Source organism: Chinchilla lanigera, unplaced genomic scaffold (genome assembly GCF_000276665.1).
Source record: "Chinchilla lanigera isolate Chin_1 unplaced genomic scaffold, ChiLan1.0 scaffold00040, whole genome shotgun sequence".
Taxonomy (NCBI): Eukaryota; Metazoa; Chordata; class Mammalia; order Rodentia; family Chinchillidae; genus Chinchilla; species Chinchilla lanigera.
The window spans coordinates 475,608-503,373 of record NW_004955441.1 but is presented as its reverse complement, the minus strand read 5'-3'; the positions used below and the strand labels follow the sequence as shown (position 1 = coordinate 503,373).

Below are 27,766 nucleotides of genomic sequence, written 5' to 3'. Positions count from 1 at the left end.
GGAATTGAACTCAAGGCCTCACACTTGCCAGGCAGGTATCGTGCCACTGAACTATATTCTCGGCTCACAAGTATGATTCTGAAGACAAATTTTTCCAGACATTCTAAGCGTTATTTGCCTTCTAATAAAATACCATTTTCTGTAGCATCCTCCCAAATAGAAATGACCAAAGCTTTAGAAGAAACAAAAATCAATAAATCAGTATAATTAAAAACAGGGGAAGAAGATGAGAAGAAATCACATCCTCAGTGATCAAAATAAGACACTAAACAAGAGAATGAATGTAGGCCTGTATGTCTACTAAGAAATCCTACCAAGTTATACTACATGAATAAAACAGATACAAATCTTAGCAAAAACTGGAAAGGGGTTTGGGAGGTATGGTTCTGTGCTAGTAGCTTTTCTAACATGGCTGAAGCCCTGGGTTCTATCTCTAGCACGAAAAAAAGGGAGTGGATAACACAGGACACAATAAATTCTTGGAGAATCAGAGGTGGCAAACATGCTCTGGGAGGCTGAGGAAGGGCCTGGATCAAAAGTTTGAGTCCAGCGTTGGCAACTTAGTTACTTAGTGAAACCCTGTCTCAAAACAAAAACATAAAAAGGACTGGAGATATAGCTCAGAATAAATGCCCTAGGTTCTACAGCGGGGAGGATCAATGACAACAAATGCTTTCTATTTTAATAATTCTCTAATTATTTTAATGATTTAATAGCAAAAACTTAACTAGCATATCAAGTCAGTCATTTCATGTGCTCAAATGTGTAATAAGTAAAATAAAAAGAATTTATTTATTTTTTGTCTTTCTGAGACAGGGTCTCCCTATGAAGTTCAGACTGGCCTTGAGCTCACTTTGCAGCCCAGGCTGGTCTCGAACTCACAATGATCCGCCTGCCTCGGCTTCCCAAGTACTGGGATTACAGGCATGCACCACCACGCCTGGCCTAGAAGTATTTAGTACTTCCTAGTATAGTAAATACTCTTAAGCAATAAATACCATGAAGATAGTACATGAATGACTAAGACTATGAAAAGACAGAGCCCTACAAACTTTGCACATTCATTTAAAAGTGCATCCATTGCAATACTTATTTTATTTTATTTATTATTTTATTTTATTATTTATTTTATCTATGAGATGTTGATTTTATTCCATGAGATATAAATGATTCAAGAGTGGAGCCTAAGATGTACTTTTTATGCTTGTATCGTTTTTTTTTTTTCCCAGTATCGGGAATCAAACTCAGGACTTCGTGCTTGCCAGGCAGGCGCTGTGCCTCTGAGCTAAATCCCCAGCCCCAGGATGTACTTTTTGCAGTATAAATGGAAGAGCATTAAATAAGCAATCTGAGCTAGGCATGGTGGCACATGCCTATAATCCTGAGTATACGCAGGAGGAGCACCATACAAGTTCCAGGCCAGCCTGGGCTACAAAGTGAGTTCAAGGCCAGCCTGGATGGCATAGCAAAACCCTGTTTCAAAAGAAAAAAAGAGGAGCTGGGGATTTAGCTCAGTGGCACAGCGCCTGCCTGGCAAACGCAAGGTCGTCAGTTCAATTCCTGGTACTGGAAAAACAAAAACAACAACAAAAAAAAAGAAAAAAAAGAAAAAAGAAAGAAAAAAAGATTACACATCTTCCTTTATGACTCTAAAATATGAGATGGAGTTAGACCCCTATATATTATTCACTCGCTATATACTTTGTTAACTTAATACCTTTGCAAATAATTCTTTTAAAGATTTTTCTTAAAGTTCAATTATTTTTTCTTAATTTCCCCTTTCTCTAGTATGATTTCTGTGTCTTTTCTGTTTTTTCTTTCTTGATTTTTGAGACAAGGTCTTGCTTTGTTGAGTTCAGGCTAGTCTCGGACTCACTGTGATCTTCCTGCCTCAGCCTCTTGAATGCTGGGATTACAGGCATGCACCACCATACCTGGCTTGTATCTTAATTTTAAATGTCTATCTCACCTTGACATAAAAATTATAACATCTACTTTTCTAATAAAAGTTAAAAACAGACTGGGAATTAGGAACTCTTATATTCATTCTCCTCTCTTGTAATATAATCTATCAACATGAATTGTTAATGTTTGTCTTTTAAAAACACTAACTCTACCATTGCCTTGTATGAATTAAATCATCCCAGCACAGCATATTTACTACCATAATCTATTAAGTAATGGATGGTTTTACAGTTTTTGTTTCTATTTTTTGAGACAGGGTCTTGCTATGTATTTCAGATTGGCCTTGAACTCTTTGTAGTCCAGGCTGGCCTCAAACTCACAGTGCTCCTCCTGCCTCAGTCTCCCGAGCACTGTGACTACAGGTGTGTGCCACCACGCCAAACTGGATGATGTTATAGGAAAATGATAATACAATGTCCTTACCTCAGGTCTCAGAGAAGGAAGAATAACAATTTCCTGCAAAGCTTGTTTTGCCAACTCTTGACCAGCTATATCATCAAATTTAACAGCTGTCCCACTAAGAAAAAATATTTCAGTTAATTCCAGTATAAAAATATGGCTCAGTTATTACAACACATAGGAACTATATAAGCTCTATGAAGTGAATCTTTTTTATGTTAACTATGAAACTGTAATTTAGTAAAAATGATTTTCTACATTTATAACAAAAAAAAACTTTCGCAAGTAAGGAAGGGAAGAGAAGTTGAAGGGAGGGGAGAAGAATGGGAAAAAGCAGCAAGATGTATCATGTACAGGTGCAAACTCCCTATGATGAATGTTACCATTACATATACCTAAAATGTACCAATAAAAAGTAGAATAAATACATGTGTGCCCTACAATAAAAACTATCATAAAAATTAACTATGTAAATCACAAAAAGTACTATCTATCCCCCTTGTGTTTTTTCAGAATGAAAACAGTTTTATTATGAATTGGGTCCTGCCTGCTTAAATCCTTCAACTTCATTCCCTAGTTGAAGTTCCTCTATATTTTACTTGTGATACATTTCATAAATACAATTCAAACACAGGAACTATACAAGTTTTAGATGGCAAAAACTTACTTGTCCACAATTTCATTCATTATAAGGTTAGCCAGGTTGCTGTCCACATTCCTAAAATTCTTCAAGTCTTTCTTTTTACGAGAAGCAGTTGTAGGGGTAGAAGGCTTATTTGTTCTGTTTGTTTTTGGAGTACCCTTAAAGGACATAGAATTTTAATGTGTAAATATAACCCATCATACTTTTCATATGTGAATTAACCTAAGTTCACAGAATTCAGTTTGAACAAATAGGAGAAAGAATATAAAATTCACAAAATAGTCTATTTATTATACCACAAAACTAAATTCACTGTACAACTACATTTACCATGAATTTGGTTTACAGAGATTTTATTCAGAGATTTAGATAATATAAAGAAATAAGGCCAGGACTGGGGATGTAGCTCAGTGGCATAGCGCCAGCCAGGCAAGCACAAGGCCCTGAGTTTGATCGCCAGTACCAAAAGAAAAAAAAAATAAAAGAAAATAGGTCCTATCACAACAGTCATAATTTTGACCCTTGTTAGACTTGTAAGAAAACTCTAGGTATATTTAATATTAAGTTTACACGAACTGAGGGGCTAGGGATTTAGCTCAGGGGCAAAGCACCTGCCTGGCAAGTGCAAGGTCATGAGTTCGATTCCTGGTACAGGAAGAAAAACGAAAAACAAAAACAACAATAACAACAACAAAAAGTTTACATGAACTGAAATTAGTAAGTAAATTTAAAATGAGAGATACCTATATATAGCATTATATTAAACATACTGGGTAATTCAACTTAATATGAAATGCTAATTAGGTCCGAATGGTTAAATACCGTTTGCTTTTTACTAGCAAGTTTGCCCTTAAATTAAAAGAAACTGTATTTACTTTGTGGAATCTTATTGATTTTCTAAGTATTACTATAAAGTTCTTATAAAAAACTTAAGCAAATATAGTATTTCTATTTGCAAGAGCACAGCAATTAAAGCGACTGTCCTACAATACCTTATGAGTGGCTGTTGTAGAGCCAGGTCCTTGTCTCGTTCCCGAAACCATGGACAAACCACTGCAACTGGGTGCTCTGTGGTGACCTGAGAGACCTGCGGATCCAGTTTTCATAACTGTTTTTGAACGTGGCAGCGAGTTACTAGCGTGTGTTAAGGGATCTTTTCTTTTTGGAACAGCTCCACTTTCTGTCAAAGAAAAAGTAAAACCATTATGATTAGAAAATTATGGCTAAAAATTATGCAAACCAATAATAAAGACAAATACAAATTTATAAAACTAAGCTAATAATATTTTTAAAATTCAGAAATATTTCAAGGATTTCAATCAGAACACATGCCACAGTGTTTACAGGGGCTCTCAGTTGTTGAATAGGATTATGGCTAGTAGGTATCTCCTTTTCCTGATACATAGTCTAATTTTCTTAGGAAGAAATGTATCTATAAGAAAGAAACAACTTCATCTGTGGGGAAAGGAAGAGGATGTAAAAAGGTATCAAGCAAATAAAGCTCTCATACACTTCAGAGACTAAGTGCAGTAAAGGTAAGAGGGATACACTGCACACAAGGAAAAACAGTATCCGCTATTCTGGTAGCAAACTTGCACGTCTATGAAATACTATGGAAGATTCAGCCTGTGCTGAGAAAGAGACAGGGTTTTGCTGTGCAATTCAGGCTGGCCTTAACTCACAGTGATAACACGTTACACCAATAAGCAAATTAGACTACCTAAGACAAAAGACAAAAGCCTCAATTTTGCCTTTGTTATCAAATCCCTTAATATGATTTAAAGAACTATGGACTCTAAACTAGTATAAAGAATGAATTTGTTTATAATCAGAAAGAATAAATAAAATTTAACATTTAAAAGAATCACTTTTAGAATGTACTGTACTCCACATATCAATCCCACATTTAGCCACTGAGTGACTAAAATGAGAACCTCTAGGAAAATTGAAAAAATATCCATAGCACCGAGGGACAGTTTTTTGTTTTGTTTTGATTTCTGTTGTTGTTGTTTTTGTTTTTCTTCCGATACCAGCAATGGAACTCGACCTTGCGCTTGCCAGGCAGGCGCTGTGCCGCAGAGCTAAACCCCCAGCCCCTTGTTTTATTTTGAGACAGGGTCTCGCTGTGCAGTTTAGGCTGGCCTGGACTCACTATGTAGCTCAGACTTTTTTTTTTTTTTTTTTTGGTTGTAGCTCAGGCTTGCTTCGAACTTGTGGCAATCCTCATGCCTCAGCCTGTCAAGTGCTGGGATTATAGGTGTGAGCCACCACACCCTGTGATTCGTTTTCTTTTAAATCTTTGACCATATTTATAATAATTGCTGTAAAGTCTTTGCTAAATCCAACATTCAGTCCAACTCAAGGGTTTCTACTGACTACTTTTTTCTTGAGTAAGGGTCATACTTTCCCGATTTCTTTACATGTAGAGTAATTTTGGGTTAAAACTGTACATTACAGATAACATAGTAATAAGCACACTAAATGACTGTTTCTTAAGAGAGATGAAGTAACTCATCCAAGTAAGACATTCTAGAACTGAGTGACACTAAATAAACAAGGTCTAACTGAGCCAGCTCATTCACTAGGGTACACTGTATTTCCAATATCAGGATGCATAAATTAGCTGTGCAGTTAGTATGTCCCTCCAACCAGAAAACAGGATTAGTAGACTTGAGAGATTACTAGGTATCTAAAATAAAGCACTGCTTGATGTTTTAAAGTATGGGTTCAAGGAAAAGACGTTTGCTAACACTCCCCTTGTTGGCATGGCAGAAAAATACAACAGGATCCAGCATGTATAATGAAGTATTAAGAGATCAAAATATTGGGTGTGGTGGCTGGCGCATGCCTGTAATCCCAGCATTCGGGAGGTTGAGGCAGGAGGATCATTGCAAGTTCAAGACCAACCTGGGCTTCAAAGTGAGCTCAAGGCCAGCCTGAATTGCATAGGGAGACTCTGCCTCAAAAAGACAGATAAATAAATAAATAAATAAATAAATAAATAAAAATAAATAAAGTGGGAAAAAAATAAACTGGCCGTGGTAGTACATGTCTATAATCCCTGCACTCAGGAGGCTGAGGCAGGAGGATACCTGCAAGTTCCAGATGAGTCCGGACTGCATAGCAAGACCCTGTCTCAAAAAAACCCCAAAAAAGACCAGGTGTGGTAGGAAGATTGCTATGAGTTCAAGGTCAACCTAGGCTACATAGGGAGTTTCAAGGAGAGTCAGAGCGGTATAGTGAGAGCTTGTCTCAAAAAAGAAAAGAAAATTTATAGTAAAAGACACATTGTCATTCATTCCCCTCAAAACAGTCCTCCTTGATTTAAACACAATTATCCCATTGTTCTTATTGCTTTTTTTTTTCTTTTTTTGGTACTGAGAATAGAACTCATGACCTCAGGCTTGCCAGGCAAGTGCTTATGCCACTAAGCTATATCAGTGGCCCTTTACTGCTTTCAGAGATAGTTCTGGAAGTCTTTTTTTGTGACTACGTTTAGTTGGCTGCCTCAACTGTCCTGAATGAATTCAAAACATGTATCTTTAATGGTTATTCTGATTTTGTGGAAAAGTCAGAAGTCACACAGTGCCAGATCCAGAGAATAAGGTAGATGAGGATACACTGTATGTTTTTATTTGACAGAAATGAAAGTGTTCAAAAAATATGGTGAATACTTAAATTTTTAAAATTATGGTAAAAAGGCAGGGTGTGGTGGTGCACACCTGTAATCCCAGCACTTGGGAGGCTGAGGCAGGAGGATTGGTGCAAGTTTGAGACCGGCCTGGGCTACAAAGTGAGCTCAAGGCCACCATGAACTGCAGAGCGAGACCCTGTCAAAAAGAAAAAAAAAAAAAAAGAATGGCTACATGTTATATTTTACATGCTCATATAACTATGAACGATAAGGACAAGGTACTTGCAAAACAGCCCTGTGAAAACAAAAAACAAATCTGCCATAATAAAGTCAAATCAACATTACCACCTAAAGAAAAGCTCTAATTTATATGCAAGCTTTCTCATATTATGTTAGTTAACTTAAAACCCACCTGACTGGAGATGTCCATTTCGGCATGCCAAGTTAGTACTGTCATTATAGACATCCGTTTGTGACTTGGAAAATTGCAAAACTGGTTGCAGCTTCTCTATGCAACAGAGGAGGTTAAAAAAAGAACAAAATAAACAAAAAGAAAAAATATGATGAACAAATAAAATGTGCATGTGAAAAGATTCAAGGTGTTATAAGGTTACATGATGAAGAGTTTTCGCATTTACATACATACTCTTTAAAAATGTAATTAGTAAAAGCTCAGACATGAAATAGCAACAGAAATTAACAAGTGAAAGGCTATATTCAAAATATTCAGGTAGGTAACCTGAGAGAGCTATTATCAGCAAACAGTTACTAAATACCTAATATATCCAAATCACTGTTGGGAGAGCACCATGGAAATTAAAAAAATGAATATGATCTCTACCATTCATAAACTTGTTAAACTGGACTGGGAACTTAGAAAACAATTGTTATTTTTATTTAAAAGAAAAGATTGTATAGTACAAAAGAGACCACTCAAAGGGCTTTATAGAGGAAGTGAGTAATTGGCTAAGATTTGAAAACATAAAAGTCCATTTCAGGAGAATGAACAGCACTTAAGACTGCGCAGAAGGAAACTTTAAGGATTATTCAGATGTATTTGGTTATATTAAATCAGGCAAAAATAAAGGTAATAAAGCAGAGTGAGATAAGCATGCTGCAAAACTGTGTTTACAGCCCCCTACCATCTGTTTAAACACTAATATGTACAGTGATACCTTGGCTGTCAAATGGCTCCAAGTTCAAGCTTTCCACTACTCCAACAGCAAAGTTCAAAAAAAAAAAAAAATCTGTTCAGTGCTCTATTCAATTCCCTAGCTAAAAATCCAACTTGAAAAAACCTGTACCGACCAAGTGCGAGTCATGAGTCGCACCTCACCGGGGATGCAGGCAGTGAGCTTCAGCCTAAGCGTCACTCTTGCCCAGACAACATACAGTGCTGTGTTAGTCCATTAAAACATTCATCACTGTGCTTTCTTTGGGTATGCTTTCTTTGCGTAAAATATTGTTAAACCATGGCTCCAAAGAAAGTGATACCAGCAGTAAAGTTAAGGGGAAAACTGTAAGAACCATGTAAGAGTTAAAGAAATCGTTGCAAAATTTGTTAAAGTCCTGGACAAATGAATTTATAAGTGTAATTTTTGGGTCTCATAACCAATTATTTGGTTTCCATTATTTCTTATGGGAAAAATATGCTCAAGTTTTGAACTTTCTGGTGTTCAAACATGAATATGAAATGAACTGAGTTTGACAACTTTAGTAGCACTACTGTTGCATACACGAAGATTACCTAATACAGCTGTATCTTGAGAGGGGAAATGGCTCAGTGGGGCAGTGTGAGATGGATGCTATTCATACTTGAACACTGAATATTCTACAGCATGTGCATATATTATATGATTTTTCTTTTTTTCTGCGGTACCGGAGATCGAACTCAAGACCTTGCACTTGCCAGGCAGGCGCTTATGCCACTGAGCTATATCCCCAGCCCCTATTATATGGTTTTTAAATTTAATTTTTTTTTTTGAGACAGGGTCTCGCTATGTAGTTTAGGCTGCTCTGGAACTTGAAACAATCCTCCTCCTTCAGCCTCCCAAGTGCTGGGATTACAAACATGGGCTACAATGCCCGGCTATATGCTTTTTAAATTGATAATCTGAAGAGGATTATTTCAACTCTACCCCTACTTCAAATAATAAACATCCTCTACCTAAATCCAGCAAATAAATCTCAAGAGAATAGAAGTTTGATCTTCTCTGCCACTCTAAACCACTCCTGTACTCTTCTCCTATGTAGTCAATCTGAATGCTACCTGATATGCTTTGCTGCACTACTTAACTACATGACCTTGCTTTAACAAGTTTTCCAAGTAATGTACATAAAGTATATATTCTGTGCCTAATGCATAATACAGGCTCAGTTTTACTATGTTTATTTTCCTGAACTATAACAAACCATCGTAACAGGTTCTCATTTTCTACACCAGTATATCAAGAGATACATGAAAATGCAATCAGGGTTACACAGGTTTACCTCAGTAATGGCATTTGCCTAGCATATTGCAAGGGCAAGCAGAAACACAGAAACGACACTCAGGATTTGGAGGCAGATTTATTTATGCCAACAGGCACTGATCTGGATCATTCCCAAGACTATCACACCCTGATCTCTGGTGGTCTAGGGCTTATATAAGATAAGCAAGCAGGAAGTACAGAGGCAGAATGGCTTGTCAATTGGGGACTGGTTTATACAGTGTGCATCACAGTGATTAGCTATGCATCACAGTGACCAGCTGTTTCTAAGAGACAGGAGCAACAGGAACTGGAACAGGAACTATTTCCTGGGCAGCTAAGAAACTGAAGTATACTGGATGAGGGTGCCATTTTCTGTTACAATACAAGAGATCCTGGGTTCAATTCTCCAGTACAGCAAGCAAGCAAACAAAAACACACACACCAGAAGTATACACTAAGTCTCTTAAACTCTGATTTTTAGGGCCAGACAAGTAGGCGCCATGCTTGGTTTATGGTACAACAACACATGCCTCAGGGACAGGTTAAATAGCAGCTTCCCCTTTATACAAAACACAAGGTACTGCACAGCTTTTGTGTCCTAGAACTGGTTGATACAATATACCCTGGAGCTTTTTTGTTGTTGTTGTTGCTGTTAGCTAACAGGTAGGTCATCTGATTTTTCTCAGTGATAATACTGTACTCTTTAAATCATGATACTGAGACATATTCCACTTGATTGGTAAAAGCAGAAATTAGAAACATTCATTGTATAGTAAACAAAATTAAATCCTTTGTTTTCTAATAACTGGAAATAAAAAGAATTCATAGAATTTTTTAAGTGCAACAGAGGTTAGATTTATATATATGGAAACACATAAATACACTATAGCAGGCAAGAGTGGTAGTGCACGCCTGTAATCCCTGCACTCAGGATGCTGAGGCAGTTGTTGAGTTCAAGACGAGCCTGGGCTACAAAGTGAGCTCAAAGTCAGCAGGAACTGCAAAGTGCAATCCTGTCTCAAAAAGAACCCCCCCACCAAAAAAATTATCTTAACTGCCAGGTATGCGGGTCCACGCCTATAATCCTAGTACCTGGGAGGCTGAGGCAGTAAGATTACTATGAGTTTGAGGCCACCAAGGCTACAGAATAGGTTCAAGGCAAGCCTGAACCACATAGCAAGATCCTATCTCAACCCTCCACATCTCCCCAAAAGGAAAGACTCTTATCATGTCATTCTTCTTAAAACCCTTTAGTGGCTACCCAGTGTCCACAGATTAAAGCTCAAGCTCCTTCACGTGACAAACCAGGCCATCCACGATCTTCACCTCTTCTGCCTGAGAAATCTACTTCATGTCTACTAGCCTTCACCCTTCTGTACCTACCAGGCTGCTTCTTGCCTCTAAGCTCCTGTCCAAGCTTTTGCCTGAGCTGGCTTTTCTTGAATTCTTTAAAAACTTGTATATTTTTAAATCCCCTTTGGGTTTTACTTCTTTCTATGAAGCTCTCTTAGATACTTGTTTTCCCACCCAGATATTTATATATATGTCTATTGTACAATGATGATTATCTGCACGTCCTTCTCTCCCACTATGAGGTCCTCAAACAGAAGAACTTTATCCACTCTATCAATAAATCTTATCTCTTCAGCCCTCACATATCATCATTCAACTATCTGTTATCGTATTTCTTGATACAGTCTAACTTAGGCCTCCATCCTTTTCTCTTATATTATTGCAATAGTGCCTGAACTACTCTCCCTATTGATCCATGCAATACACCACCCATGAGCCTTCTAAAATTTAAATCAGATTATATCATTCTTCCCCTAAAAATTCTAACTGTTCCCCATTTCAAAAGTAGTAAAACCTCAAATATTTCCTCACATGGCCTGTAAAGCCCGGTGGTTGTGACAACTCTCGCCCTCCCGCTTAGTTCTCTGACATCATCTATTGCACTCTCCTTGCTGGGGCAACTGGCCTCTTTGCTGGTTCACAAACATACCAGGTATGTTTTCTGTACGGCCTTTCCTGGGCTCTTACTTCTCTCTGGACCATCTGTCTCCCAGATATCTTCATGGTCAACTCATGTAAATCTCACAAATGGAAACCCTCATCATCCAATTCCAAACTAAAAATTCAAGCCACCTCCTAATCTGTTCTGTTTTACTTTTTTTTTGTTCATATATTTATCACTTTTGAATATAATGTGTAACCTACTCTTGATGTTTATTGCCTATTGTCTTCTTGGGTATAAACTCTATGGAGCTGGGACTTTTGTCTATACGCTAAGCATTTACAGTAGTGCCTATCACATAGTTGTCACCCAAGAAATATCTGTTGAGTTAAATACATTCAGTTTATATTCCTTGACACCATACCTAGAGTAGGGACATAATAAACTGATATTGAATGAAGCTAGGTTTAAAAAAATTATAACTGCCAGGAGTACCTGCTGCTGAGGCCAAATTATCCTCTCATCTGGAGCAGCCTTTCTGGTTAAGCTTTGCCCTAAGGTTAACTAATGCTGAATCAAAGATAAATAACGTATATAAACACTTCTCAGTCTTATCGGAAAGGCTATACCTTCTCAAAGCAGTATGTATGGGGAGCTCCCAAGATTATTCTCATTCTCTGTTCTAACTAGATACCTAGCTGGCACTACCTCTCTGTCAACCTGGTTTTTAATCAGCACATAATTCACAAATATGCGTTACTATGCATTTATACACAAATGTTTTCCTTCTTTTCTTCAATTTTCTAAACTGTTTTTTGGTGTATCCATTTGCATACCTCCTAAATTCTGTTTGCCTATCCACTCCTCTCTGCTTTTTCTTTCTTTTTTTTTTTTTTTTCTGGTTTTTCTCCGGTACTGGGAACCGAACTCACGACCTTGCACTTGCCAGGCAGGCGCTTTGTCGCTGAGCTAAATCCCCAGCCCTCCTCTCTGGTTTTAAAGTAACATCTTTTCATGAGATCAGCATGTGCAAGGCCCTGGTGGGTGTTTTTATTTGTTTTCTGTTTTTGTTTTTTTGAGACAGGGTCTTGCTATGTAGCCTAGGCTGGCTTTAAACTTGTGATACTCCTGCAGCCATGTGCCACCAGGCCCAGTAAAAAAGAAAATGAGAAATCTCTGAATTGTTCAATTTGGTTTTTTTTCTTTAAAATTATTCAGTATGAAATGTGTTATAAACTGTTCCATAATCAAACTTGTTTTGTATCATACACGGTATACTACACTTTAAACATACACTGAAAAGTTTTGTTACTAAAACATATACCAAGTACCTATCAGAACAATTCACTGACTGTAACAGCCTTTGCTACATTTAATTATGCATGTGGGTGTATATGTACATTGTGTGTGTACATATATGTGTGATGCTATGGACTGAACCCAGGGCCTCAGGTATGCTAGGCAAGTGCTCTATCACTGAGCTATATCCCCAGCCCTGGTATTTAATTGTACTTCTATGGCATTAACCTTCAAATAAGAAGAAGGCAAACCCTGTTAGCCACAGAAGCCAGGAAACAAACAGTGCCTTGTTAACCATCTGAAAGAGGTCAAGGTTGCTTCAACTATGTGCTGCAAGAAACCTACAAACACAATGAGCATTCAAGAATAATTGAAACCAGTCATGACGGTACAGGCCTATAAACCCAACACTCAGAAGGCTGAGGCAAGGAGGACGGTAAATTTAAGCCCAGCCTGGAGGACACTCTGGAAGACAGAGTAAGCTAAAGATCAGCCTGGACTACACAGAGGGACTTACTCTCAAACAAACAAACAAACAAAAGAATAAATAAATGAATGAATAAAAATACATATGTATGTGAAGATATTTTTCTACCCAACTAGAGTAAATAATTAGATAGGTAAAGCAATGAATAAAACCATCATTTTGGGACAAGGGTAGTGTTTGCTTACTATATATGTTCTAGGCCATAGCTTCAATCCCCAGTACTACAGAACTAATTTTTAAAAATAATTATTATGGGTTAGGTTCCTTTAATAATTCAACAGTCACAAATAGAAATATACATTATCTATCCGTCCATTAAAATTGTATTTTTAAAAAAGGCTCAGATATGCTAACTTACCCCAAATCACAGAGCTACAAACAGGTAAGGCCTGTGTTCTGATATTTGGCCTTTCTTATCAGATATCTACTAATTCTACCATACCACAATACAGCAGAGAATTCATGTATATGTGGTTTTGTTCTTCCTTGTTTTAGGGATAGATCTGCCTTCAGAATATATTTTTAAAACCTATACTATCAAATAGAAGATAAAGAAAAGTTTCAATTCCAGATGATAAAAGCTGAAAGAATGACACTTAAAATATCACTACACATCACAGCTAACTGTTGCTAACCTGCTAAGATAGAGGAACTACTCATGAACATACAATCCATTAGGAAGCAGAACTAACACTAAAAATAAAAATCAACTTGCAATCTAATCCACATACAAGGAGGACAGAAAAATGTGTAAAAGACATAGAAGTGTACACAGCAGTCAGAACATGGGAAGCACTAGGTGACAAAGACTGAACTTCATCAACAAATAAATCATAAGATACAAGAAAAGCAGGTAGACCTGTACAGTAAAAGAGATACATTACATGGATGGTCTTGAGATCTTTTTATTTTGATTTTCAGATCTTACTTCAACAATTAACTTACTAACCAATATTAAAGTTTTGAGTTTTTGGGGGGGTTTGGAGGGTTATTTCTGTTTTTAGCGCTGGAGATTGAACCAAGGGGCTGAAGAAGGCTAAGCAAGCACTCCACTAAGCTACATCTACAGCTCTTTATTAAAAAATTAATTAACTTTGAGTTTTTGTGACAGGGTCTCATTAAGTAATACAGACTTGTCTTGAACTTATGATTCTCTTGCCTCAGCCTCCTAAGTGCTAGGATTATAAGTATGTACCACCATACATGGCTGTCCCTCTATATTTGAGACAGTCTCACTATATTGCCAAGGCTGCCTTCAAACCTGAGGTAATCCTCCTGTCTCAGGAGTGCTGAGATTGCAGGCCTGTGCCACCATGCTCAGCCAGTCTTTAAAATTTTGAGACAGAGTCTAGCTGAATCACTAAGTTGCTAGGCAGAGCACAGGGATTACAGATGTGCACTACCACGCCTGGCTTCACTGCTTACTATTATAATAAAACTTTACAGGGCACACAAGTGCTCCCATTCCTTTATGCATTATCTGTGGCTTACATGCTCTAACGGATGAGTAAAATTGTTGTTGCAGCAGGGACCATAAAATACTTCGTATCTGGTCCTTCTTTTTAAAAAATTTATTATTATTATTATTATTATTATTATTTTTATTTTTATTTTGTCTTTTCTGAGACAGGGTTTCACTGTGCAGTTCAGGCTGGCCTTGAGCTCACCCTGTAGCCCAGGCTGGTCTCAAACTTGCAGTGATCCCTGCTTCAGCCTCTTGAGGGCTGTGATCATAAGCATGTACCACGTGCTAGTTATCTCAAAATTAATAACTTTTACTACTTGTTGTGGTGGTACATGTTTATAATCCACCTATCAGGGAGGCTCAGGCAGGAGGAAAGCAAGATCCTATCAACTACAAAGCAGGATCCTGTCTCAAAAAACCAAGACACAAAAACAGAAACACATGCAGCTCATTGCAAAAGCTCTGGGTTCAATTCTTATTACATCCTTACTTGAAATAAGCAGTGAGTTGAGGTTGACAACAGACTGTCATTTATCAGCCTTTGATATAGAGCAAACAAAAACAGCCATAAACTGGTGATTAACAAAGCTGAGTGAGCTCAGTGACACAGTAAGGAGTTCACACATTTCAAATATATCTCATATACAATTTTACATTAACTGATACCTAGAAGTTGTAAACGATCCTTGGCCATAACCAAATTAGTCATCATTTTTGCTTGAAGACGTCTAGCTCTTTCACACTGTTCACCTAAAATTTAAAAAGAATTCATTAAATTACCTACTATTCTTTGTTAATATTAAGATAAAGAATCACCCCAACTACTCTCATGGAAATCAAAGTCTTTATAAAGAAGTTTTTAAAATATTATTTTCAAATAGTATCTATTAAAAAAGTCGGCTATGGGTTTCTCATGATACTTTCAAACCTACATGGTATTTTACACATTTCATGAAACCTAAGACGTTTTTCACCTATCTTTCAAAATCCTTGAAACTGAGGTGCATTTTATCATCAGTGAGAATTTACAAATGCTTTCAGCCAGGCTGCCCTCATAGTTTGTCCCTACCTATGCATGCACATGTTTGTCATGGATATTAATACTGTTCTTGTATCTTAGTAAGACCAACACATTGTATTTGATAACACTAAAATTCAAATTGTGAGAGACACAGACACTTTATTATAGTTTAGTTTGCAGGTATTCCTTAGTGATAAAAGAGAAGACTTTTTTTATTTAATAAAATAGTTTTTCTTACAACTAATCCACTGTCTTCTAACTTTACTTCCATGTAGCTAACAAAGAACTCCACATTCAGCAAGGTCTCCAAGCCCAGCCCCCCACCATATTTACTTGCTTTATTTTGCTTTCTTTTACACAGCAGACCAGTAGCCAAAGTAGTCATTACAATACAAAGGGAAGGAAAAAGGCTGGGTTAATATTGTACACACTATAGTTATGTATTAGAGATCAACTTTAGAGTACAGTTAGTGGCTACCCAACAGAGAGCTGTTGAATGGGTTGATTCGTAGCCTGAATAATTTTTACTTTTCAATTCGTTTTAGCTATGATAAAATGAAGTACAACCATGTGCTACATAAGGACATTTTGGCCAACAATGGACCAAATGTAGAACAATGGCCTCAAACATGCTGGTGTAAACAAACTTAGTTGTAGGACTGTGGGTTCAGTTCCCAGCAAAGCAAAGCAAAACAAACAGAAGAAACACTACCCACAAGTGCAAAGGAAATCTGTGGATTAATACAAATTTTTCTCCATGATAATGAAGAAACCAGCAGGTTTCACAACAGGACTAAAGTGCTGGGTACAGTGGTATAGGCCTGCATCCCAGCACTTGGGAAGGTGAAGGAGGAAGATCACCATAAATTTAAGGCTAGCCTGGGCTACGTAGTGAGTTTAAGGTCAGCCAGAAAACAAAGCAAGACCCTGTCTCAAAGAACAAAAGAAAACGAAACAAAATCCAGGCCTAAAGCATTAGAATGATGACCAATAGTGGCTCTAAAGACATCGTAAGTAACGTACTACTTGCTACACATAATCAAGTTTGAATATAACCAGTTACAACTTCATTTTTAGAATAGATAATAAAACATTAACTGTTCATCTATACATGTTAGCAATAACATTTTAAAATGTCTATCTTTATTAAGAGAAAAAGTATCTGAAACCAGGGTATTTACATAAACTCAGGCATTTTCCCTGATCTGCAGTTTTGCTTTTGGGAATTTCAGTTACCTGTGGGCACCTGCAGCCCCAAAATATTACATGAGCCAGGCATGGTGACACACTCCTGTAATCCCAGTACTCAGGAGGCTGAGCCAGGAGGATTGCCATGAATTCAAGGACAGCCTGGACTATATAGTGAGACCCTGTCTCAACAAAACAAAACAACACAAAACAAAAATGTAAAAAGGCCAAGAAAAAAAAAAAGAAAAAAGGCCAAGAAATACACAAGTCATATATGTTAAACTGTGCATTCTTCAAAGAAATGTAATTAAAGCTCAACTGTCCAACCCATGATGTGACTCTTTCCTTCTTCAAACAAATTCATGCTGTACTGTATATGCTACACTGCATTAAGCAGCCACTTTGGCTATCAGTCTAGTACATATAGCTTGGTAGGGTCAGTTTCAGGCATCCACTAGGGGCCTTGAAACATATCCTCTGTTGAAAAGTGGGGATCACTGTCTAATATAAACTAGCTGTGAACAAATACAAACATAACCTTACCTTGTCCCGTAACTATGACAGCTATTCCTTTCTCTAGTTCTTCAATACCTTTCTTATACCATTCCACAGCTTGCTCCTTCTGTCCTGCTTTAAAACAGAAATCATTATTTGTACATAATGTAAGTATGAAGAGTATATGTCTACACCATACTACCCTGAATGCGCCTGATCTCCTCTTAAGAGTAGATCCCACATTTATCAAACCATGCTGGTGATAGGTGATGTACAGAAAAGCTGTAATGAAGTAAGTCTAACAAACATTGCTATATGACTTCCTAGTACTTTTGGCAACTTACTATGTACATCAATCTCCAACATGGCCAGTATATATGTCTGCCAACATTTTAAGGCTATGAATATGTTTTTGTTTACTGTCTCATAACCCAGATGCTTGTAACAACTGAAATGTTGCACTAGGAAAATAAATTTTATTTAGAGAACATTTAATAAGTGGTTTTGAATATACTGTTGGAAAATATAAATACGATTTCAATGATAGTGAGGGAAAAGCACTATTTAATCTAATTATATTCAAATCTAATATAACATGCTTATTGCTGGGTGGCTCATGTTTTTTTCTTTTTTTGAGACAGGGTTTTACTCTATAGTTCAGGCTGGCCTTGAACTCACTATGTAGCCCAGGCTGGCCTCAAACTCACAGCAATCCTGCCTCAGCTCCTGACTGCTGAGATTACGGGTATCTCCCACCACACCCAGCTTCAAGTTTTTATATAACATGACTGTGTCATGACAACTAGTACATTTCAAGTGTGGCTTTAATTACAAATTATCTATTTCCTTTGGACCAAATGACTGATTTAAAACATTAATTCATGATACAAATTAAGCTGTAAAAGGTTAAGCTAAAAGTTTAGCATAGTCAAAATATATATACAGTACTTCTGAAAGTGGTAATTATATGGAAATCTCATTTTACTTTCTTTTTGTTTTGTTTTTGAGACATGGTTTGAAGTTTAGGCTGGCCTTCAACTGACTACGTAGCCTAGACTGGCCTTGAACTGTGCCTCGGCCTCTTAAGTCCTAGGATTACAAGTATGTGCCACCATGCCTAGCAAATCTCATGGTTTCTGAAAATTAATTTCTTAGTCCGTAGGGAAATTCTATCTCAAAAAACCAAAATAAATAAATAAAAAATAAACACTACATACAGGAACAAAGAAATGTTCCTTATGTGTGTGTACATACTAATCCTTCATTTCTTTATCCAGAAAATAAATCACTAACTAGATCCTGCCCCACTATACAGGGCAACCCCCAACACATCTCTTCTCACCTTCGCTCCCTTTTTTCCTTTTTCCTTCCTTCCCTCTCCTACCCTTTCTTCCTCCCCTGTGTATACTAAGTACGTGTGCTCTACTACTGTTACTCTCCAAGCCCCAGTTTCTTACTTATTCCAGTATCATTAGCGCTTTTACTGTGCCTGAGAGAGAATAACTACTCGACAAGTATGTGACAGGACAACCCAATTGCGACCTCTCCTGTCTCTCAGGAGCCATTCTTATTCCCTAATACATACTGCTCTCTTAAAAAAAAGTTTGTGACAATGACATGAAATTATGAGTTTGTTGTAAATGAAATTATGAGTTTGTTGGTTGCTCATGTTCCTGCTTTTAATAAAGAAAATACCTGTCCACACGTATCTGGGGAGTTTTCAGTTTGAACAAAAGGAGAAAATAGTATAATAGCATCTGCATCTTGAATGGTAAGAATTTTAGCAATAATATTCTATTTGTTACAATTTAAAAATAAAGAAAAACCAGGAGTACCTCCTAACAGACACCAGAGAAGTTCATCACTACACCTCTATCTATGCCCATCCTCCTCTCCCAGAAGCCACTCCTGCACGTCCAGTGTAGTACACACTTTTCTTTTTTTTTTTGGCGGTACCAGGGATCAAACTCAAGACCTTGCACTTGCCAGGCAGGTGCTTATGCCACTGAGCTATATTCCCAGCCCCTAGTACACACTTTTCTACTATTGTTATTTTCATATTATTTTAAAAATTTGCACATCTCTATGATGAATATGATCATTAAGTATATCTAAAACATACCAAAATCTGATTTTAAAAATACATACAATTCACGTTCCCTTTAGAATCTAGCTATATTGCTATATACAGATCTCTAGTGATACTTTGGTTGCGGATTCCAAATTTGTGTTCAAACAATGAACATCTTTTTCCATAAGAAATAATGGAAACCAAATAATTGGTTCTGAGGCCCCAAAATTGCACTTATAAATTCACTTGCCCAGGACTTTAACACATTTTGCAGCGATTTCTTTCTTTATCATGGTTCTCAGAGTTTTCCTCTTGCCTTTACCACTGTTATCACTAACTTTCTTTGAAGTCATGGTTCTATTTTATACATATAAAGTGCATACACACAAAAGCACGACGACGAATGTTTTAACACACTAACAGAAGCACTGTAATTGTCAGGGTGAGAGCGGCCCTCAGACCCAGCGTTGCCCCTGTGTCTACTGTGAGATGCAACTGGTGACTCACTCTTGGTTGTACAGGTTTTTTCTTTTTTTTTTTGAGACAGGGTCTCGCTATGCAGTTCAGGTCAGCTTTTGAGCTTACTTTGTAGCCCAGCCTCGTCTCAAACTCATGACAATCCTTCTGCCTCAGCCTCCCAAGTGCTGGGATTACAGGCGTGAGCCACCATGCCCGGCTTGTACAGGTTTTTTCAAATTTGGATTTTCCATTTGACTATGGAGCAAAGTTGTGAAAACTGAGCAGATTTTTTTTGAACTTTGCTGTTTGAATAGTGGCAAGCTGGAGGCTGGAACTGTCCAGCAAGTGAGGTATCACTGTAGCTCATTAATTTTTACTTTTGTGTACGGGTGTTTTTTTTTTGAGGCAGGGTCTTGATAATGTAGCTCAGGCTGGCTTTTACCTGTGTAGTCCACGCTGGCCTCAAACTCATGGAGATCCTCTTCTCATCACCTACTGAGTGCTGCAATTACAGGTATGCACCACCATACCCAGCTTCTGTATAGTATATCATTTTATAATTAACTAAATTTCAGAAGATAGTGAAAATGTTTTCAATATTCCAAAAAATGCCCCAACAGAAATTCTTATACTTGTCCCCTAATGTATATTGGCTAATTTCTATCTTTTTTTTTTTTTGAGAAAGACTCTTGTTATGAATTTCAGGGTGGCCTTGAACATACTACATAGCACCAGCTGGCCTCAGACTCATGGTGATCCTCCCGCCTTGGCCTCCAAAATGCTGGCATTACAGGCATGTGCTACCACATACACCTGGCCCAGCCAGTTTGAGTGCATATGGTTTTTGAAAAATTTCTGAGTTTATCACACTTTTTTCATTTACCAGGTATGAACTGCTTTTCAAGAAAGCTTGCAACAACTTAGTCTTAACAGCAATATATGAGACTCCTCATTGGCAACATCTTTATCCATGTTTGACTGTCATTTATGCACTGCCTAATTTATTTTACACAGAGTCTGTGTTGACCAGGCTGGGCTTGAACTCTGGGGTTTCACGGTTTAACTGACCCTCCCACTTGCACCTGGAGAGTAACTGGGACTAGAAGATGAGCCATTATGCCAGACTAATTTTTTAAAACGTACACAGTGGACAGAACTTGCCGATTGTTTTTTAATGAAGGAAGGAAAGAAGGAAGGATCTTTCAGCAGACACACAGAACTAGCTGATAAAAATTAATTTCATTGATGCCCAGAAGAGCCAGGTGATGGCTCGTGCCTGTAATTGCAGCACTCAGGAGGCTGAGGCAGGAGAACTGCTGGGAGTTTGAGGGCAGCCTGGACTGTGTAGGGAAACCTGGTCTCAAAAAAAAAAAGATGCCCAGAAGATGTGACAGAGGACTGTGGCTGATTCCCAGGTAGCCCTGAACAAGAAATTATACCCATCTTTGAAGGCAGGAGTTGGCAAATGACAGTCCATAACTTCTACTGATCATCCTTTTCATTAACCATAGTAGAAAAATAAAAACTTCCAAAAGTTTCCAGTGGGAAAAAAAAAAAAAACCTCAAAGATGCAACAATATTAGTTCTCTCTCTCTCTCTTTTTTTTTTTTTTTTGGTCTTTTTGAGACAGGGTCTCGCTATGCAGTTCAGGCTGGCCTTGAGCTCACTTTGTAGCCCAGGCTGGTCTCGAACTCACAACAATCCTCCTGCCTCAGCCTCCCGAGTGCAGGGATTACAGGTGTGCACCACCACACCTAGCCAATATTAGTTCTCAATAGTTCATAGTTCCCCATTTACATTTCCTTTTTAAGCCCATCGCCCCAAATAAACTCACAGATTACATCAAATTAATAACGGATTAGGGTGACAGGAACTTAGATCTACTTCTTGGGGTTTTTGTTTTGTTTTGTTGCTTTTTGGAGACAGTGTTTCGCTAGGTATTTCTGACTGGACAGAACCCACGCTGATCCTCTGGGCTAAGCTTCCTGAGCACTAGGATTACAGGCATGTACCACCACATCCAGTAAGAATAGTTTTTTTTTTTTTAATACAAGCTAGGTATGGTGGCACACACCTATAATACCAGCACTCAGGAGGCTGAGCTAGGAAGATCACTGAGAGGTCAAGGCCTACACAGTACGGCTCTAACAAACTAAACAAACCACCCCAAATGGCTCTCTACAGGCAGTTTGCTTACCTCCTGGTATATAGCAATGAAAATGGACAAATCATTGCAACACACAACACAACTTAAGCTTACAAATAATGCTGAGCAAGAAAAGCTATGTACACAAAGAACACACTTTGCACTACTTCATTTACAAAGCTCAAGGTCAGGCAAAATTAAATCTACCATGTTAGGAGTTAGGGTTGTAGATATCTTTGCATAGGACAGGGCAAAGTAGTGAGCAGCAGGGAGCATGAGAAAGGCAAGTTTCTCAACCATTATTCTATTGCTTGACCTGAGAGGTGTTACAGTTATGGTTTACTCAAAATTCATCAAATAATAGTTTACTCTGTGTTTTTTTAAAAAAGTGTTCTGATGTTTAATCTTGGTTGTCAATTTGGGTGGCAGGAGAGATGTCCAGATTAATAAAGCACACTCATGGGTATGTATGGGTGGTTCACAGGGGCATGACCTTGGCCTCAAATTCAAGGACAGCCTGCACTACATAGTGAAAACAACCACAACAGGTACATAAAGTTCACAGCTTTTTCTGTTTCCTTGGAAGGGACTTGCTAGGTAGTTCAGGCTGGCCTTGAACGCACTATGTAGCACAGGCTGGCCTCAAACTTGCGGCAATCCTTGTGCCTCAGCCTCCTGAGTGCTGGGATTGTAGGCGTGCACCACCGTGTGCAGTCACAGCTTTTATTTATCTAATCCTTTTGTTGTTGCTGTTTTGAACTTATGTGTTCTTCCACAAAAAATTACAGCAAATTTATATTCTTTTTTTTTTTTTTTGTAGTACCAAGGCCTTCCACATGCTAGGCAAGTACTCTACCACTGAGCTAAATACCAGTCTTTAGTTTTATTTTTTTTAATTTTGAAAGACAGTTCCCCGTAAATTGTCCAGAGCGGTCTCAAACTCTGCCTCCTGAAAGCTAGGATTACAAGCATGTTAACGTTATCACACCCATTTTATATCCACTTTCTTAGAACAATTTTCTACTAGCAATTTGTATCAAATAAATACTATACTTAACAGTAGAGGCCAGGCACAGTAGCACATGCCTGTAATCCCAGCAACTGGGAACGGAGACAGGATTGCCAAGAATTTGAGTCCAGCCTGGAATACACAGTGAGTTCAAGGCCAGCCTGAACTGCATAGTGAAACCTTGTCTCAAACCCCCTCCCCAAATTAAAAGTAAGTAAGTATCTCACAGAAGACATTAATGCCCCCCCCCAATTAAGGGACTATGAAGATTCATGGACTCTTACCTCAGGGACTAATTACTACTGGCTTCCTAATTAATTTTTTTCATTGTTCCCTATTTGCAGAAAGAATAACTTTCTACTCTAATTAGCAATAATTAATGAATCCATTTTGTAAAAAGCCCATAACGCCAGGCATGCTGGTGCACACCTATAATCCCAGCACTGGGCTACAGAAGTGAGTTCAGTCAGCCTGCACTACCAAGTGAGACCCCACATCAAAAAGAAAAAACCCATACTTACTTTTTTGGGGGGCGGGGGGAATCATCTTTTTGAGACAGAGTTTCTGCTATGCAGTTCAGGCTGGCCTTGAAAACTCAGCGATCTTCCTGCCTCAGCCTCCTGAGTGCTAGGATTACAGGTGTGCACAATAGCATCTGGCTACTTACCTTTATTTTCCAAGAGTTATTTCTAAAATAAAGGTTCACAGTCCCACTTAATTTTAGAAGGTTTTGAAACCAATATACAGAAATTACTTCAGTTTGGGACATTTTCTTTTTTCTGTGTTTGTGTGTGGTGTGTGTACTGTGGTACTGGGCACTGAAGTAAGGGATGCTCAGCCACTGACCTACATCTCTAGCCCTTTTTCTATGTTTACTTTTGAGACAGGGTCTCACTAGGTAGCCTGGTCTCACTAAGTTGCCTGGGCTGGCCTCAAATTTGTGATCCTCCAGCCTCAGCCTCCCTAGTAGCTGGGATTACAGGTGTGGACCGCTGTATTTAGCTGTTTATTCTCTTTTGCCTCCCTTCCCCTCTCCCTTCCTTCTTTCTTATAGTGGTGGGGATTGAGCCCAGGGTCTGCCCTTGTAGGACAAATACTATACCAGTGAGCCACATACCCAGCCGTGGACAGACACTGTCTATGAGCCCTAAGAATGTCAGTTCAGGTGTTGGGAACTTCTCTCAGTGGTAGAGCACTTGTCTAATATGTGTGAGCATGCCCCGGCATGGCAAAAAATAAATTAAAAAGTCAGTTCATATTCTTGAAAACTTTTAAATTTATTATGGGTAATGGGTAATTTTAATTTCCACCTGTGTATTTTTCAATATCGTCTAAATTCTATATCAAGAGCCTGTATTATGTTTGTACGTGAGTACAAAACATTCACTTTTAATCTTTTAGTAATAAAAAGCTACCAAGTGAAATTAGAGCGAGTCTTCTATTTGATTTTTTAAAAATTTAATGTGCAAAGGTCACAATTAACACAAGTATTTTTCTATCAATCTAGATGCTGCTTACCCAAACATTATTTATGGTGCGATGGCATCCTAAATAACGGTAACAGAGACTACTACCAAAATTAATGATTTGCCAGGAATACGGCTCAGCGGCACAGCACCTGCCTGGTAAGCGTGAGGTCAGGAGTTCAATTCCCAGTACCAAAAAAAAACCAACCAACAAACAAAATTAATGATTAAAAAAAATTTAAACTGGGCATGCTGGCACATGCCTATAATCCTAGCACTCAGGAGGGGGAGGCAGGAGGATCACAGTGAGTTCAAGGCCAGCCTACAGTACATAGCAAGAGCCTGTCTCCAAAAAAAAAAAACAACAACAAACAAACCAGAAAACAGAAACAAAAAAAAGATTCAACAATATTCTAACATAATCTTTGGAGGCTCTAATTGTAAAAGGACTACTGAATTAATAACAATAGTTCCCAGTTACTGAGGACTTACTATGCACAGATACTAAGCTACACATTACCTCAGTATAGTAACTTGTTGAACATACTACACAGTCAGAATTCAAAAGTCAATTTGGATAAGAGGCGCTGCAATCAAGAATAAGGGTAAGCCGGGCATGGTGGCGCACGCCTGTAATCCCAGCATTCGGGAAGCTGAGGCAGGAGGATTGTTGCGAGTTCAAGGCCGGCCTGGGCTTGAAAGTGAGCTCAAGGCCAGCCTGAACTGCATAGGGAGGCCCTGTCTCAAAAAGACCAAAAAAAAAAAAAAAAAAAAAAAAAAAGAAGAAGAAAAAAGAATAAGAGTAAAATTAGATTGTCAAAGCTGAGAAAAAAGCAGCTTTCACATATGAAGGCTGGCCTACTACTATCAGTTAAGTCTTAGTATTACTTGGAGCTGATCTGACATCTAATGCCAATCATCTATTGAATAACTTCACAGCCTATCAATATCAAACAAGGTCACTCTGTGGGTAATGGAACAAAATCACTCTATAATCATGTCTAAATACCACCACAATAGAAATATTGCCCAAGTCATGAAATATGGAATACCTTTCAGCAAATGGGTGACCATTGCTTTTGTTTGTTTTTTCAGTACTACAGACTGAATGCAAGGCCTTTGTACTCAACTATATCCCTAGCCCATTTAAAAAAAAAAATTTAACTTTTGAGATAGGGTGTAGCTAAACTGCTAAACTGCCCAGGATGGACTGAAATTTGGGATACTCCTCTCTGACTCCCATAGTGCTGAGATTTCCTATAACAGGCAAGTGCCACCACCACAAAATACAATTGTTTCTTAACCAATACACATTTAGCTCTCCCTCCACTTGGTTCTCCTTATTCACAGACTCATTTCCAGTTCCTGTTAACATCCAATTCAGAACAAAATTTTTCCTTCTTAATCACCTAGCGGAAGCCCATACCCTGTAAGAGCTTTTAAGCACTATAGATCCATATGGTATACGCTCTGCCTGGCTAGAATGAGTAATACACTGCACTTTGCTATAATCCCAGCACTCTGGGGGCTAAGAAAGGAGGACTGTAAATTTAAGCCAAGCCTGGGCAATTTAGGGAGACCCTGTCTCCAAATGAAAAAGTTTAAAAAGGGCTAAGGATGTAGCTCAGTGCAAAGGTTCTAGGTTCAATCCCAGGTACAAGAAAAAAAAAAAAAAAGCACAACTCTGCTTGCCTCACACAGGCAAATCTCTGGTTTTATCTTCAGCATGGCAAAGAGAAACAAGCTGTCACACTCCATAAAAAAGAGCCACAAAACAAAAAATTGGTAATTCTCTCCCTCTCTTATCTTGGCATAAAGTATGTGTTATGGCTTATATCTAGATGTCCCACCAAAGCGTCATGCAATCATAGGTAGGGCTTTTGGAAGGTCACTGGGTCACGGGTATGTGACACTAGATTAGTCCACTGATGGATCTGTATCTGGGTATGATGTTGGGAGGTGAAGCCTGGTGGAAGAGGTGGATTGCTATAGGCATGGTCTGATCTAAATATATATCCCTGCTCCTCCTCTGAGCACTGTCTGCTTTCTTAATGCCTGTTACGACATGGACTATTTCTCCTCTGCAATGCCCCTCTGCCTGCCACCCTGCCTTGGAGCCAGCCAACTACAACCTGTGAGCCAAAATGAACCTTTCCTTTTTGAACTTGTAGGTGTCAGGTATTTGGTCCCAGCAAGGAGAAAGTCACTGAGACACTCATCTTATGAATATAGATGTGGACATGAACTTTACACGTTTTAAATTTTCTGTTCTTTGTTTATTTTTTGAGACAGGGTCTTGCTATGCATTCCAGGCCAGTCTTGAATTTACTATGTAGCCCAGGCTGGCCTCAAACTCAAAGCAATCCCTCTTGCCTGCCTCAGCATTCCAAATTCTGGGATTATAGATGTGCAACACCAAGCCTGGAAACAATTTCTGTTCTTGATGTCAGATCCTCCAGCCCTACAACAACCTGAGAAGTGGGTCATGCTCTTTCATGTGAAATTTTGAACCCTTACTGATAAGTACTACAAACTTGAGAAACTGAACCACACCTTTCAACCTCCACTACTTTATTACCCAGACTGCATGTCTATCTGCTGTACAAACCATACGAAACATGTTAGGTCACATTCTAGTTAACTCAAAGACCCACTATTACAACCTTCTCTTTTCTTCCAAGTATTCTAAGGAGCCCTTGGAATACAGCATTACAAAACAGAAAATGTTGTTTGGTATAAAGCCGAAAGTATAATATTATGAATTTGTTTACCTAGACTCTGTTGTTGGTTCTACTACTCTGAGCCCACTTTTCGTTTTGTTTTGTTTGAAACAAGGTCTCACGATATGTTCTAATTTTTGAGCCTACCTTAGCCTCCCAGAGTGAGGGTACTGCAGGCAGGCACCACCATACCCAGCTTTAAATTTCAGTTTCTCCATGTATCAAATGGACGTCAAAGGTCATTAGTTTTCCAAAGAGGTTCAACAATTAAAATGCAGAATCTACAAAACTGTAATTCTTTGAGATACATGAGATATCTAATATACATTATACATTTATCAATTATATAACAAATACCTAACATCTCTGTAGAGGACTTGAGTTTTTCTCAAAATATCATCTAGAAAGTAGAGCTATGCCAATTAGCTGATATCAAATAAATATTGTCATTAATGGACCTCATAATCTTCACACTAGGTAAAAGGAATCTGCAACCCTAGTCCTCTTTAAAAAAGTTTGAAGCCAAGTGTGGTGGTGCACACTTATAATCCCAGCATTCGGGAGGCTGAGGCAGGAGGATCACAGCCCATGCTACATACTAAGCTCAAGGCCAGCCTGAACTCCATGGTGAGTCCCTATGTCAAAAAAAAAAGTTTGATTTCAGACAAATCAAAGCCTTTATGAAAAGCCGCTTTCAATATCCAGAATGTTGTAATAAAATTCTAAATAAATGTAGCAGCGGGTGTGGTGATGCATGCCTGTAATCCCAGCACTTAGGAGGCTAAGATAGGATTCCCATGAGTTTGAGGCCAGCCTGAACTACAGTGAGTTCAAGACCAGCCTGGACTACACAGTGAGACCCTGTCTCAAAATC

General features: G+C 38.3%; 1 protein-coding gene across 1 annotated transcript in view; it reads right to left on the bottom strand.

The window, feature by feature from the left end:
* Spast (spastin) overlaps positions 1–27,766 on the bottom strand; it is a gene marked incomplete in the record, with an annotated part of 50,312 nt that overhangs the window by 18,547 nt on the left and 3,999 nt on the right. Inside the window, 6 exon segments of the mRNA XM_013517607.1 lie at positions 2,389–2,482; positions 3,032–3,165; positions 4,000–4,187; positions 7,054–7,149; positions 14,984–15,067; positions 17,070–17,156. Coding sequence (XP_013373061.1) covers positions 2,389–2,482; positions 3,032–3,165; positions 4,000–4,187; positions 7,054–7,149; positions 14,984–15,067; positions 17,070–17,156 — 683 coding nt within the window.